The 12,800-nt window shown below is 38.3% G+C and overlaps 1 protein-coding gene across 16 annotated transcripts in view; it reads left to right on the top strand.

The window, feature by feature from the left end:
• Positions 1-12,800, top strand: part of GTDC1 (glycosyltransferase like domain containing 1) — a 453,605-nt gene that overhangs the window by 346,706 nt on the left and 94,099 nt on the right. For all 16 annotated transcript variants that reach the window (XR_009504185.1, XR_009504184.1, XM_059927776.1 and 13 more), the window contains one exon: positions 1,429-1,538. Coding sequence is in view for 14 of the 16 variants with exons in the window: in XM_059927776.1 (XP_059783759.1) it covers positions 1,429-1,538 (110 nt within the window). In the remaining 2 variants the exon portion in view is untranslated. The remainder of the gene's footprint in view (positions 1-1,428; positions 1,539-12,800) is intronic.

Raw genomic sequence — 12,800 nt, 5'->3', positions numbered from 1 at the left:
GTGTATTCTTTACTTTAAACTGTTTTGAGTCTTTGTTCTTGCCCACAGCAGTAGTATGTGTGAGAATTACCCAAAAACTTCCCAATGGTACATGTGTGTAATACCCATCATCTTAAAAAGCAATGAATATTTTGCCACTGCATTCTTTATTATTTGAAGCAAATCAAACTGAGAGCTTAAAATAAATTGTTACAGAACTCTAATTCTATAAGATCTTACAATTCCAGGAGATTATACATGCCGTTTTAAAATGTTAATCAGAAGATGCATTTGTTTTAATTCTTGATACTGAAAATATTGACTGAATTGTGAATTAACACATTTAGGGTTGCAGATGTCATTTTTCATGAGATTTCCTGAATGATATAATTTTCATATTTCATATAGCAGTTTGATCAATTTACAGATTTATTTTACATAATTAGTTGGTAAATGAGAAATTCAATTGCTGATATATAACTATTTCTCTGAAATATAGAAAATAAGTTTAAATTCTGAATTATAAATGAAAAAACAAATATTTTGAAGACATCTGGTCCACATCTGTCTGAAATAAGATAATTTAAAACAGTGTAATTAAATGCAAGAAATACTGAAATATTCACACCTTAGAATGTAAAAAATAAGTCATTCCATTTTAGTGTGATTTCTTGAATTGGTGATTTTTTTAAATTTTAGTGTCCTTTAGCCTCTCATTCTGTCATTACAAAGAAGACTGACAAGCTAAACAAACAAAAATAATCCATGTTTTTTTTCAAAGCTTCTACTAAATGAAAGAATTATCTTTATTACTATTCTTTTATGCGTTGACTAACCTCCACTCCTAAGTTAATACTCAGTGGACTTAGACTCAGGCCTACCCCCTTTTGATGTATTTATAATTCTCCATTCAATTATTAAAAATGAGAGATTAGTGAGAGAGTCTGTAATCTCACTCCCTAAACTGTGTGTTCCGGACACAAAGAGGCTCAGTAAATGTGAGAGAGAGGTACTCAGTCTCATGGAAATGAAAAGCATCTTTGGTACATTCTCATGATCAGTAGAGAATCGTCCTTTGAAGACTGGTCTTTTCTTTTGTTAAAAACCTGTGTTAAGTGGAAAATTAACCATTTTAGGAGAAAGGAAAATAAGCTAGACTTTCTATAGTCTAACCAAAAAATGTGAAAAAACAGCCTTTAATAAAAGGCTGCAGAGCGTTGAGACTTCAACAGGACTGGGTTTTGATCCATGATAGAGAAATTAGATTCATGAAAACACTCAATACTAATGCTACAGTATAAGGGTGAGGGAGGATCTCAGCTTGGATGCCAGAGGCTCTCCTAACTAACAGTAGACCATGAGAGGAATTGATACTATGAGAAGTGAAAACACTTTTCCTAACACATACCCTAAGATATCACAAGTTTTGTTTTGTGTTTTTATTTCCAGGGAGCATGATAAAGATCCAGAGAGTTTTTTTAAGGTATTGATGCATCTTAAGGACTTAAGACTCAATTTCCACGTATCTGTCCTTGGAGAAACCTTCACAGATGTCCCAGGTATTTCTTTTGAATTTTCTGGTGTGTATTTTTATAGATGACATAAGCTGTACAACTTCAGTATTAATTTCCATGTTTCCCTTTGTTAGAATAATCAAGATGAGCACTGTTAACCAAAAGATTATACAATGGCATTAAAGTGTGATTCAATTAAAAAAATACTTAAGTAAGCATTCTTTGATTTAAGTTGAGAACGTGAAGTCATCTCTTTTATCAAATATAGTTTATACAATGCATTCTGATGTAAATAACATATATTGCTTTAAGCATCTTAACACTTAAGGAAAGTGGGAATTTGTAATTGGATATACACCCTCTCACCTCTGGGGTCACTGGTTTGATTCCTACTCACATTGGTAATGGCTGAAATACATTACCATCTGTTAGGTGGCCTGTGTAAAGCATTTTGGCATCAAACTTGCAATGTGGAGTAGACACATATCATAGTTGTCATTGGTCCATGCCTTTTTTATTGAACTTGAGAAACAAACAAAAATCCAAAGCTGATAGCAGCAAGTCTTCTCATCCTTAATGCCACATGGAGCCTGTTCCAAGCCATTTCCTTCACCCTGCATCCTCACTGGGCAGGTTTGGGTCAGTAAGATGAGCATCCCAACCACCATCCTAAGCACTTAGGTGTTCATATTTTTTAAGCTTTGGGTATCCAGCTTTCTTTTGTAAACTCTAAGTATACAGACAAGAAAAGTTCAGAAATGGCCTCTGTCATCATGCTTTATGACTCTTAAGGACCACTTAAAGTTTACCCTCACTTAGCAGGTACTCTTTGATTCTGGTACAACACAAGGAAGTACACCCAGCTTGTACCTCAGTAGCTTCATCTGATATGGCTCATCCTCTGCCCCCTGCACTTATGGACACCAAACTTTTCTCAGTTCCTCTAAGGTTCCAGGCTTCTTTAAACCTTTGCACATTTGCCTATTTATACTTTATTCATTCACTCTCAGCTCGAGGGCATTTTCTTTCAGTGTGAAGCTTTGCGGTGGTCTCATGGCACCCTATACTTTTACCTCATGGTGCCTCCCTCAGTTTCTAATCATATAATTATGTGTAATTTCTTATCTCACTCCCCCCCCCACACACACACACATATACACATAAACATTAGAATGTAGGTGCTGGGAGGACAAAGATTATGACTATCTTGTTCATCACGGTACCTCAGAGCCTAGTGCAGTGCCTGGTACAAGGCTGGAACGCAATAAATATTTGTTGAATAAACAGATAAAATGTAAACTCCCTGCCCTCAAGCAGTTTATAGTTTTCTTGAAAAGGGAACACTTTTGCATAAGGATGGGAAATGGAGAGGGAAACACAGGATAATATAATTATATATTAGTACTGACACATGTGGCTTATAGTAGAATGTTAGTTGAAGAGCTAGGACTTGAATAGCCAAAGGATTAGGGTATTCCAAAAGGGGAAACAACATGGGCAAAGCATAGAGAAGCAAGTATTTTAGATATTGTACTTAAATGAGAGAACAATTTCAGTGATGAGTGCTATGAGGTCACTAAGTAGGATAGAAGATTCTGCATGCGAAACTTAATAAGTAAGTAATACATGGGCAGGGTAGGGCCAAAGTATGGAGGATGAGCAAAGTAGATTAGGTAAAGGTAAAAAATAGGGAGCCTCAGTCTTGAACTGGAAAGAAATATGATAAAGCGTGTATTTTAGGAAGATTTATCTTGCAGTGATATGTAGGCAGAATTGCAGTAAGACTCTGCAGCGGTCATCCAAGTGTGATTCTGTGAGGTGGTGAAAGAGAGATTAGTGAGAGGGGCTGTAGGAGAGAGAGATTCTCAAGGAAAACACAGAAAAGAATTTGATAGATGGATGGCTGTCAAGAAAGAAGGAAGGGGCTTCCCTGGTGGCGCAGTGGTTGAGAATCTGCCTGCCAATGCAGGGGACACGGGTTCGAGCCCTGGTCTGGGAAGATCCCACATGCCGCGGAGCAGCTGGGCCCGTGAGCCACAACTACTAAGCCTGCGCGTCTGGAGCCTGTGCTCCACAACAATAGAGGCCGCGATAGTGAGAGGCCCGCGCACCGCGATGAAGAGTGGCCCCCGCTCGCCGCAACTAGAGAAAGCCCTCGCACAGAAACGAAGACCCAACACAGCCAAAAATATAAATAAATAAATTTTTAAAAAAAGAAAAAGAAAGAAGGAAGAAAAAAAATCAGCTCATTTGCAAAGCTAGTGAGTTCAGTTTTGTTTGTGCCGGTTTTGAGGTGTTTGTGGATGAACTGAGGAAAGAGGCTCGAGAATATCCCTAAGCAGAAGGCTTTGTAGCCAGCTTCACGGTTGGGTAATTCTAAGCCACCACTACAAAGAAGACTAGGTTCTCACTCAAGGGCCATGTCCTTGGGATCACAGCTCTCCCTTCCCACACGTTAACACTGAGCTATTTAGAGCAGCACTGGGGATTGAAAGTGGGATGGGGAGCAATTAGGGGCCCAAGAACTGAGTGCTCAGTAATTACAGGCTCAATCTTTTACTCACTTTGGTTTGACCTCAACACATACTTGCTGAGCACTGTGGAAGGGGGATTTCACAGTGAACAGGACTCAGTCTGCACCTCAGAGAGCCCTGCCTTGGGGAGACACTTACATATAGTTAACAGGGACCTAGGATGCTGTGGGATCATCAGGGCATGCTGGGGAAGACCATAGGAAGGGTCATATTACCTACGTACACACTTCTGTTACTCCCAGTCCCAGCTGGAGCTCCTTTCTGCCCTTGCCTCTGGCCCATCTCTGTCATGTCAAATATGAATCAATTCTCTTTAAGGCTACAGAACTTCACCTTGCACATGGGAGGAGCCCAAGCTGTTGGCTGGATGACTGAGCCTGGTAGATTTCCAGGTTGTGCTCCTAGAAGGCCACCTTGCTAGTCTTTACTCCAAAGGTTTCTTCACAGGCAGTTCTGTGTAACTTCCGCCATTTGTATCACTGTCCTGGTTTGACAAACACTGATATATAGCACTTGCTGTATTTCAGGCATTGTTCTAAGCCATTTATAAATGTTAACTCTTCTTAACAGTCTCATTCAGTATTACTGTCTCCATTTTTCTTAGGTGGGGAAACTGAGGCACAGAGAAATTAAGTGAAGTCACATAACTATCAATACATAATACTTTTAACCACTATGCTGTGCTACCTTTCCATTTTCTTGTTTTCTGACCCAACTGCTTCTCTAAGTTTAAACATTAATTTTTTTTCCCCACCTCACCATCCAGCACTTCACGCAAAGGGTTACCTAGCAGGCATACATTTCTTTGCCTGTTATCTCTTCTAGGTGCTCCACTAACATATCTAAAACCCATATCCTAAAACCAACTTATACACTGTGCAGTATCAGCCAGAAGGATAACTCTGAACACTGTTAACATTTGTGAGGAAGTGGTTTTCTTGTAAATAATTGCAATAATAATCATTATTATCCTGTTAATTGCTATTATTTATTGAAAGTTTGCTTCTTGCTTGGTCCTTTGCCAGGTTATTCCATATAATGCTCATGATAATCCCAAAGGCATAGGTATTATTATCGCATTTGATAGATGGAAAAACTGAGACTTTGAAGGCTTAAGTCACTTTGATTACACTCCTTATGAGTCAAGTTTTGCTCTTTCACATACAAGCCTAGATGTATTGGAAAACCAAGAAAGGTTTAATACATGATGGCAGGACCATTAAATTACTCTTTTTTTTTTCCCCTTGAGGTAAGACTTATACATATAACATCGTATAAATTTAAGGTGTACAATGTGATAACTTGATACATTTACATATTGCAATATGATTACCAGTGTAGCTCTAGCTAAGGTCTCTCTCACATCACATAATTATTTCTTTATCGCAGTGAGAACATGTAAGATCTAGTGTCTTAGCAATTTTAAAGTATATAATACAGTATTGTTGACTATAATCACTATGCTGTATTTTTGATCTCCAGGACTTATTCTTACTCTAGCTGCAAGTTTGTACATTAATTACTCTATATCCAACTTCTTTCTCCTTCCCTCTACACAGAACTTGTAGGGAAAGGTAGCATATCTCTGAGTGATGGCATTAGTGCTAGTGAGTTTTACTGCCCTTTTTGATGAAGCAGACAATCTCCATTAAATTTCTTTTGAAAATGTTAAAACCACAGTAGAGCAACTTTGTAGAGTCTTCATACTGTTGATTATTTTCAAATTATGTTGTGGAAAGGTTATTATCATCCTTTTTCTGAAAAGTGTAGTAGTTGATTATCGATTCTAGTTTATAGCTACATAGTTTATCATTCTTTTGCATGATCCTTTCAGTTTACAAAAGAGATGCTAGATCTAGGACAGGGACTATTCCAAGTGCTCACAGCTGGGCACAGTGGGCGAGACGGGCAGTAGGTAGTGGCAAGGTTAGGAGTAGAACCTGGGAGTCAGTCTCCTCATCCCTACTCACTTCTGTATGTGTTCAATACATGTTTTTTAAATATCTACTTTATGCCAAGCACTAAACTAGATGTTTAAGATGAAGTGGTGAATAAAACAAACATCTTCTGTGATGTTTGCATCACGGAAGTAGTCTAACTCCAGTGCATTATCCATCAGTTCCTAGAGCACTTAGCATGTGCCAGGTACTATTAGAAGCCCTTTGTGCATTGCCTTGTTTATTCATCACAACAGCCCTGTGAATTAGGCACTTTTGTGATTATCATATTGCAGCTGAGAAAAGTCAGAAACAGGGAGGTTAAGGCACTTGCCTGAAATCACGCATCCATCCAACTATCAATCCACAATTCAAACCTTGTCAGCCCACCTCTCTGCTATTCTCCTCTATGTGGAAATCCACAAACTCATCCCTCTTTTACGGGTAAGACAGCAAGAGGTGATAATGGTGGAAAATTCCTGGCTACTCAAATGAAATCATTTCCATTTTCTCTAATAAGCTCTTTGCAAATGGAAAGTTTAAAAACAAATAAACAAAGAACCCCTGCAAAACCTCAAATTCATTTCCTAAATATATCACTCCTTAGATATTAAAGTGAACTCCCTCTTCTTTCTGCCGTCTGTCTTCATCACAAGAAAGGTGTCAAAAACAATATGAAGTGGGAAGATATTCCAAATAATACTTGGTATATATTTACTGTTCAATAAATACTATTTGAATGAATGAAAGAATAAGTTTGGTGTAATAGAATAATGTAGTTTACATACTGTATCAGATATATTAAAAACCTACATTGAAATGATTTCCAAATATTAGAGAGTTAGTGAATGAAAATAGAGAACCCTAAGACTTAAGGAAGTTCTAAGTGGTTTTATATTATATTTTCTGTTTTCATGTAAATGACCTTGATTTAACCTAAATCTATTTTTCAATCTGTTCTCATCTTTCAGTTCTTCCATCAGTCAGAATAAGCTAAATTATGCTAAGCTAGCAGCCTTAAAAATCTCAGTGGCTTAAAACACTCAACACTTATTTTTTATTCATGCACTATGTTTATTGCAGGTGAGCAGTAGTGTTCTGTTCGTATGGTCACTCAGGGTCCCAAGCTTATAGAGAGACCCAAGCAACCACCATCACAAACATTACCAGTTACTGTGCCAGATGCAAGAGAAAGCTAGGACATTCTTTTATTAGCAATTCACTGTTCTGGCCTAAAAGTGACATAGGGTTCCACTCGACTCTTTGGCCAGAACTTGTTGCAAGGCACTGCCCAACTATAAGGGGGTGGGGGGGGAGGGCCAGGAAATGCAATCTTGTGTTGAACCCAGAATGGAGGAGAGCAGAAATAGTTGATGAAAAGCACTACTGACCACCATAGTTCTTTAATATGCATCATGATCTGTGGCCCATCAGAGAGAAAATCAAGCCTATCCAAGATATCTGCCTTAGTCTGGGTGAGTCTATCTGTGTTGAATAAAGAACTTTTAACAAATATAAGAGTACTGCCCACAGCCTTCTTGCTGGAGACAACCCAGCTCGTGTCTGAAGACACATCTAGCAACTGTGTCCCATTAAGCTGAGTTGATATGAAGTCGAGTTGCTCTCTGTGGGAATGGAGTTAATTATCACTTATGGTGATGGCATTTTGGAAAGCTTATAGTGTCAGTTAGGAGTAGTTTTGCCCTCCACCCCCAGGGGATATTTGGCAGCGCCCAGAGATGTTTTGGTTGGTACAACTGTTGTGGGGAGGGGAGGGTACTACTGGCATCTAGTGGGCGGAGGCCAGGAACATTTATAAGAATTAAAGTCAGAAGATCAGGTTTGGGACTGGGTCCTGTAGCTTTCTAGGTTAACCTCAGTTAATCCATCTGTACCATACAAAGGAGAAGATGGGAAAGAGAAATAATAATAAAACCACCCACCCTATCTACTCCTTTGAGTTACATTGAGGATTTCAAGCACAGTTACATAATTTGGGAGGGGGGAGGGAATTGCTTTCAAAACTACTATGCAGATTTTATTATAAGACTCATGGACTTCTCTTCAGAGTTTATACGGAATGAGTCTTTAATGAATTTTGGATGAGAAGAGGACATTAATGATGCTGAACCTTAAAAGTTCATTCTTGCCATTATTTTAATTATTTTTAATCCAGAAAATTGAAAGGTCATTCTGCCACGTAAAGCATCCATCACACTCCATGTTACAAATGAACCAAAAAGCCTAGAAGCTCCTCAATGCAAATATTTTTAGCTTCGGCCAATTCTCATGACAAGGTCACATTGTTAGCCCTTAAGATGGTGTTTTGTTTTGTTTTGTTTTGTTTTTAAAAAAAGAAGAAGCAAATACTTAAGATAGCAAATCAATGGAATGTGCTTGTATACTTAATAATTTCTCACAAGTGATAACTCTAAACCAAATACTTTTTTCTATGAACAGCCAAAGCCTTACATCAGGATTCTTCTTTCCCTACACTGTGGGAGAAGTAGTTTTAAGTTTTAGGCATGGGCGGCGGGGAGCAGAAAGATTGCAAAGGAAAGTAAAAACCTGAACTACATTTTTGGCAGACAGAAGTCTTTCTGGTTCACCTTTAATTTGAGGTTAAGAACAGTATGTGGAAAGCTTCTGGTTAGTATCTGGCATGACAATGGTTATTACCGTGATCTTGGCATATTCCTGATCCTTTGCTCTGGAGTCAAATGTAGGATAATTATATAACATTTCCCTCCCCTCCCATCTCCCTTTTCTCTCAGTTCCCAGCTACAATCTCATTTTCAGCAGAGCAGCTACACTAAGGGGGAAATAATAGAAAGGTTCTAGGAACACAAGTAACTTACATCACATTAATATAAAGGTATAAAATTTTGCTACAGGGGGACCCAGCAGAAGGAAAGCTATTAATATACTGATCAATGTTGAATTGTAATACAATTGTATATGAGATGAAATAAATGTGCCAGTAAGATTAAAGTCGTTCTCTCTAGACCGTACCTTTCCTTCTCCTTTTAATTTTTAAAAAAATTTTATCACTATCTACTCATTCCCCTAACATACAAGTATTTACTGAGTTCGTAGTGTGGTTTGGCACCATATTGTGGATAGCAAGAGGAGAAAATGTGGTTCCTTTCCTCTAGAATCTTACTGTCCAGGAAAACATTTTAAAAATTACATTTTATTATACCATGCCCTTGTTTATATTGTAACATTTTCAAATAATTTTGAATACATAATTTCATAACCCTTACAGCAATCTAATGACTAGATAATCAAACATGCATTAACACCCTCTGTTTATATCTGAGGAAAATTATTTATATTCATCCCACTGAAATAACGTGGATCTGAGGTCGATTTTCAGTAGAGAGAACCACCTTCACATGATTCTTAGGAATAGGCATATAATCACTTTCCCAAGAATATGGTTGGGGAAGTCAGTTTCCCAGGAATCTGATTTGAAAATGAGGTCTTCTGTCTCCCAGTCCTTTGCTGAAGAAAACAACAGTATATAATGGGAAAGTAGGGAAGATTAAAATAAAAGTAGATATATATGCTCCTGACAGGAAAGAATAAATACTCAGATAGAAGTGACAATATCTCTTAAGATTAATTTATGAATTTAACAAGATTCCAATTAAGATGCCCAAATATTACTTTATATATCTTCACAGAGTAGTTCTAAAATTCCTACAAAATAAATAAACGGGAAGAGTATCAGAAATCACTAACAAAGGAATATTGAAGGAAAACATGTCCTACCAGATTCAGAACATGTATGAAGTTAAAAGTACTCTTTTAAAAGAGTACTTTACCGATTCAAAAACATGAAGGTAGAAAAATGGACCAAAATAGAGAATTCCGAAATAAAACCAGCTTGTATATAATTTTAACATCCACCAAACTTATATAACAAAATTTTATATACTTATCCCAGCTTTAAAATATAATATTTTTTAGTGAAAACAAGAAATTGGGTAAAATAAATAACCTCTGTGGAATAAAACTAACAAAACAAAATATTCATATAAGTAATGAAGTATAGATTTTAAATATATCCTATAGATAAAAGATTGCAAAAGCTTCAACAGAGTATAAGTACCATAACTTACTGAAGTCTTATTCTGTGCCAAGGACAAGGCTAGGCCTTTTACTCACACAGCTAAGAAACAATCGAGGTAGTGATAGCCGAAGAAATAAATGCTAAATCAAATTTTAGGAATAAAATCTTTAATTTTTCCAGTAATGAAATAAGTGTAAATACAGAGAATTTATGAGAAAGTGGTTGCATTGACCAAAGCAATAAAAGTAAAGGCATATCCTAACAAAGACTGGCCAACTAATGGGGAAACATCTGTATGTATGGTAATGGCAATGTAAGTTATTTGTCCTGAGCCATATAAGTTACTACACCCTTTGCGTGATTCAGTAATTTCACATCAGAGAATATATCCCATGGAAGTAATTCCCATGCCTTGCCCTCATTGCTACTGCTTCTTTCCTAGTTGTTGCCCTTACCTTCTGGGACCTTGACTCCTACAAAAGCTTCAGATTGGTCTTCAGGCCTCTGGACACTTTGATATTTGATTCAAACACCTACTGTTATTGGTGTTCTTTCTAAACCCAGACCATCCAAGAAGAGAATCACAATAGTATAACAATAAGAACGTGTCTCATAGATTTTTCTGCAGGATGAACTTAAATTTCCTCTCAGCGAATGAGGTTCTTCAAACTCTGACCCCAGCCTAATCCCTCATGGATTCCAGTTCTCTTTTCCATCTCCTGAGTACATCTGTGCACTTACCACGTCCATGCCTTGTTTATTTATTGCTTAAATTCCTCTGCCCCTCCGCACATAGGCACATGCATACCCTTTCTCCACTTGGCAAAATCCCAACTCCAGTGGTGTTTCTTGTCCTATATCTTCCCTTTTCCTTCCCTCCCTAATTGCTCACAGCACCCTTAGTCATTGCATCATTTGCAAGGCGCATATCACACAGCACTATGGTCAGTTGTCACTTGGCTGCCGTAAGGGGCAGTGGTGTAACTGACCAGAAGACACTTTGCGGGTGAAGAGTACAACTTCTTAGACAGAGACAGCTGCATGGGGCCAGAGTCAGCAGCACTCCCAGTTGGAGAGGCAAGCTCCGCTGCCCAGCTCTCACTGATACCCCAGGCAAGAGTGAGGTTCCCGTTCAGTACCTGAGAAGCTCTCGTTTCCTTTCTCAGGAAAGGTTTGTTAAGTCTGCAGCTGCCCTTCCCTAGCAGATGCTCAGGAGACTCACTAGACACAAGTTAACTGGTAACAGTTCACTCCCATTGCTCAGCATATCCTGTGAGAATCAGTCTTTTTCCCCTGATCACTCCCAGACATGCCGTTCCGTCAGGCCTAAACTTTAGGCCTGCTTGAACTCTACAGAACTCCTGCAGCTTCTGTAAGTGGAATATTTATCTTTTATATGGAAACCAGAGAATTCAGTGCAATTCTCAAGGCAAGATCATTTATCCATCCTACCAGGGGGAAGACCATGAAGATAATATGTCCTAGAATACAACTCCTAAAACATCTCTCAAGAAATTGTTCTCAAAAGTTATATCTATGAAAACATTACTGAGGAAAAATATTCTTTAATTTTCAAAAACTGTCCTTAAAGTTTATGAGAAATGCACGCTTGGGAATGACACAAGGAAATAGATAAATTAATTAAATAATGAATGGGAAAAAGTCAAGGCATCGGTAGACCAATAGGAAATGAGAAACAGACGCTAATTTTAAAAGCTGTAAATGTATATATGACTTGGGTTGACAGATAGGAGGTCTTGGAATGTGGCTGCTACACGTTGCTTTGGAGTTTTATCTTTTTGAATTCCTGTAGTTGTATTATGGTCACGGTTTGGAATGTGGTATGGTCAAAGTAAAATTTGCTCCAATAAGAGACTTTGGTGGAAAGCCTGCCTATTTTACAAATTCATGTTTCCTGCAATGGCTATCAGAACAGGAGTCTCTGACAGAAAGCAGCACAAAACAGGGAGTGAATATCTGGATCCAAATAGTGAGCTTTTCCAGCTATATCCCTCCTTGCCCAAATTGTTACATTTGTAAAATGAAAACCATCACAGATATATGGTGCAGTGGAATGAACACGGTCCTGGACTGTAGAAGGCTCAGGGTCTAGTTCCAGCTCTGACACTGATTATAACCATGTCACCTCTTTTAGCTTTAGCCTACTTGTCCACAAAATAAAGTCATCCAAATGAGGTTGCAACTAGAAAGGACATTGGAGGTTAGGGTGCAGCAACTTTTAAAATGGGGTGAACATCCCGACCCCCAAGGGGATTTCACAGAGTGACAGTTTTTGAAGTTTTGATTATAAAAACAATGAGTATAATAATTATGCTTTTTCAAAACATATTTTACTCCTCATCATCCGATATCTATCTGCACGCTCAACCCCAGCTCCCACTTCAGGCAGCTGAACACCATTGATCTAGGCCAGTCACATTCTTCTGGCCACGCTCATGGGCTGATTAGAGTTGCCCTCTGCTCCATCCTGTAAGCTTTTGCTAACTTCAACTTGCTAAAGATAATCTCTGTGTATCTCACCTTCTCCTCTCCTACCCTTATCAAATAAGTATAACCTCATTGGTCAGGATTTCTCAGTGTGGTTTCAACCACCTTCCTAGCCTTACTTAAATCCTTATCCATGAGTATCCTGAGCTGTAGCCTAGTTTACTCAGTGTTCCCTGAAGATAGCTCACATGTCACTACCCAGAACCCCCTTCTCCTCTTCTGCCTGTCAAAGCTCAACCACTTTCCCGGA

The sequence above is a fragment of the Balaenoptera ricei genome, chromosome 7, assembly GCF_028023285.1.
Source record: "Balaenoptera ricei isolate mBalRic1 chromosome 7, mBalRic1.hap2, whole genome shotgun sequence".
NCBI classification, from domain to species: domain Eukaryota; kingdom Metazoa; phylum Chordata; class Mammalia; order Artiodactyla; family Balaenopteridae; genus Balaenoptera; species Balaenoptera ricei.
The sequence above is the reverse complement of the archived record's forward strand: the minus strand, read 5'-3'. Positions and strand labels throughout refer to the sequence as shown.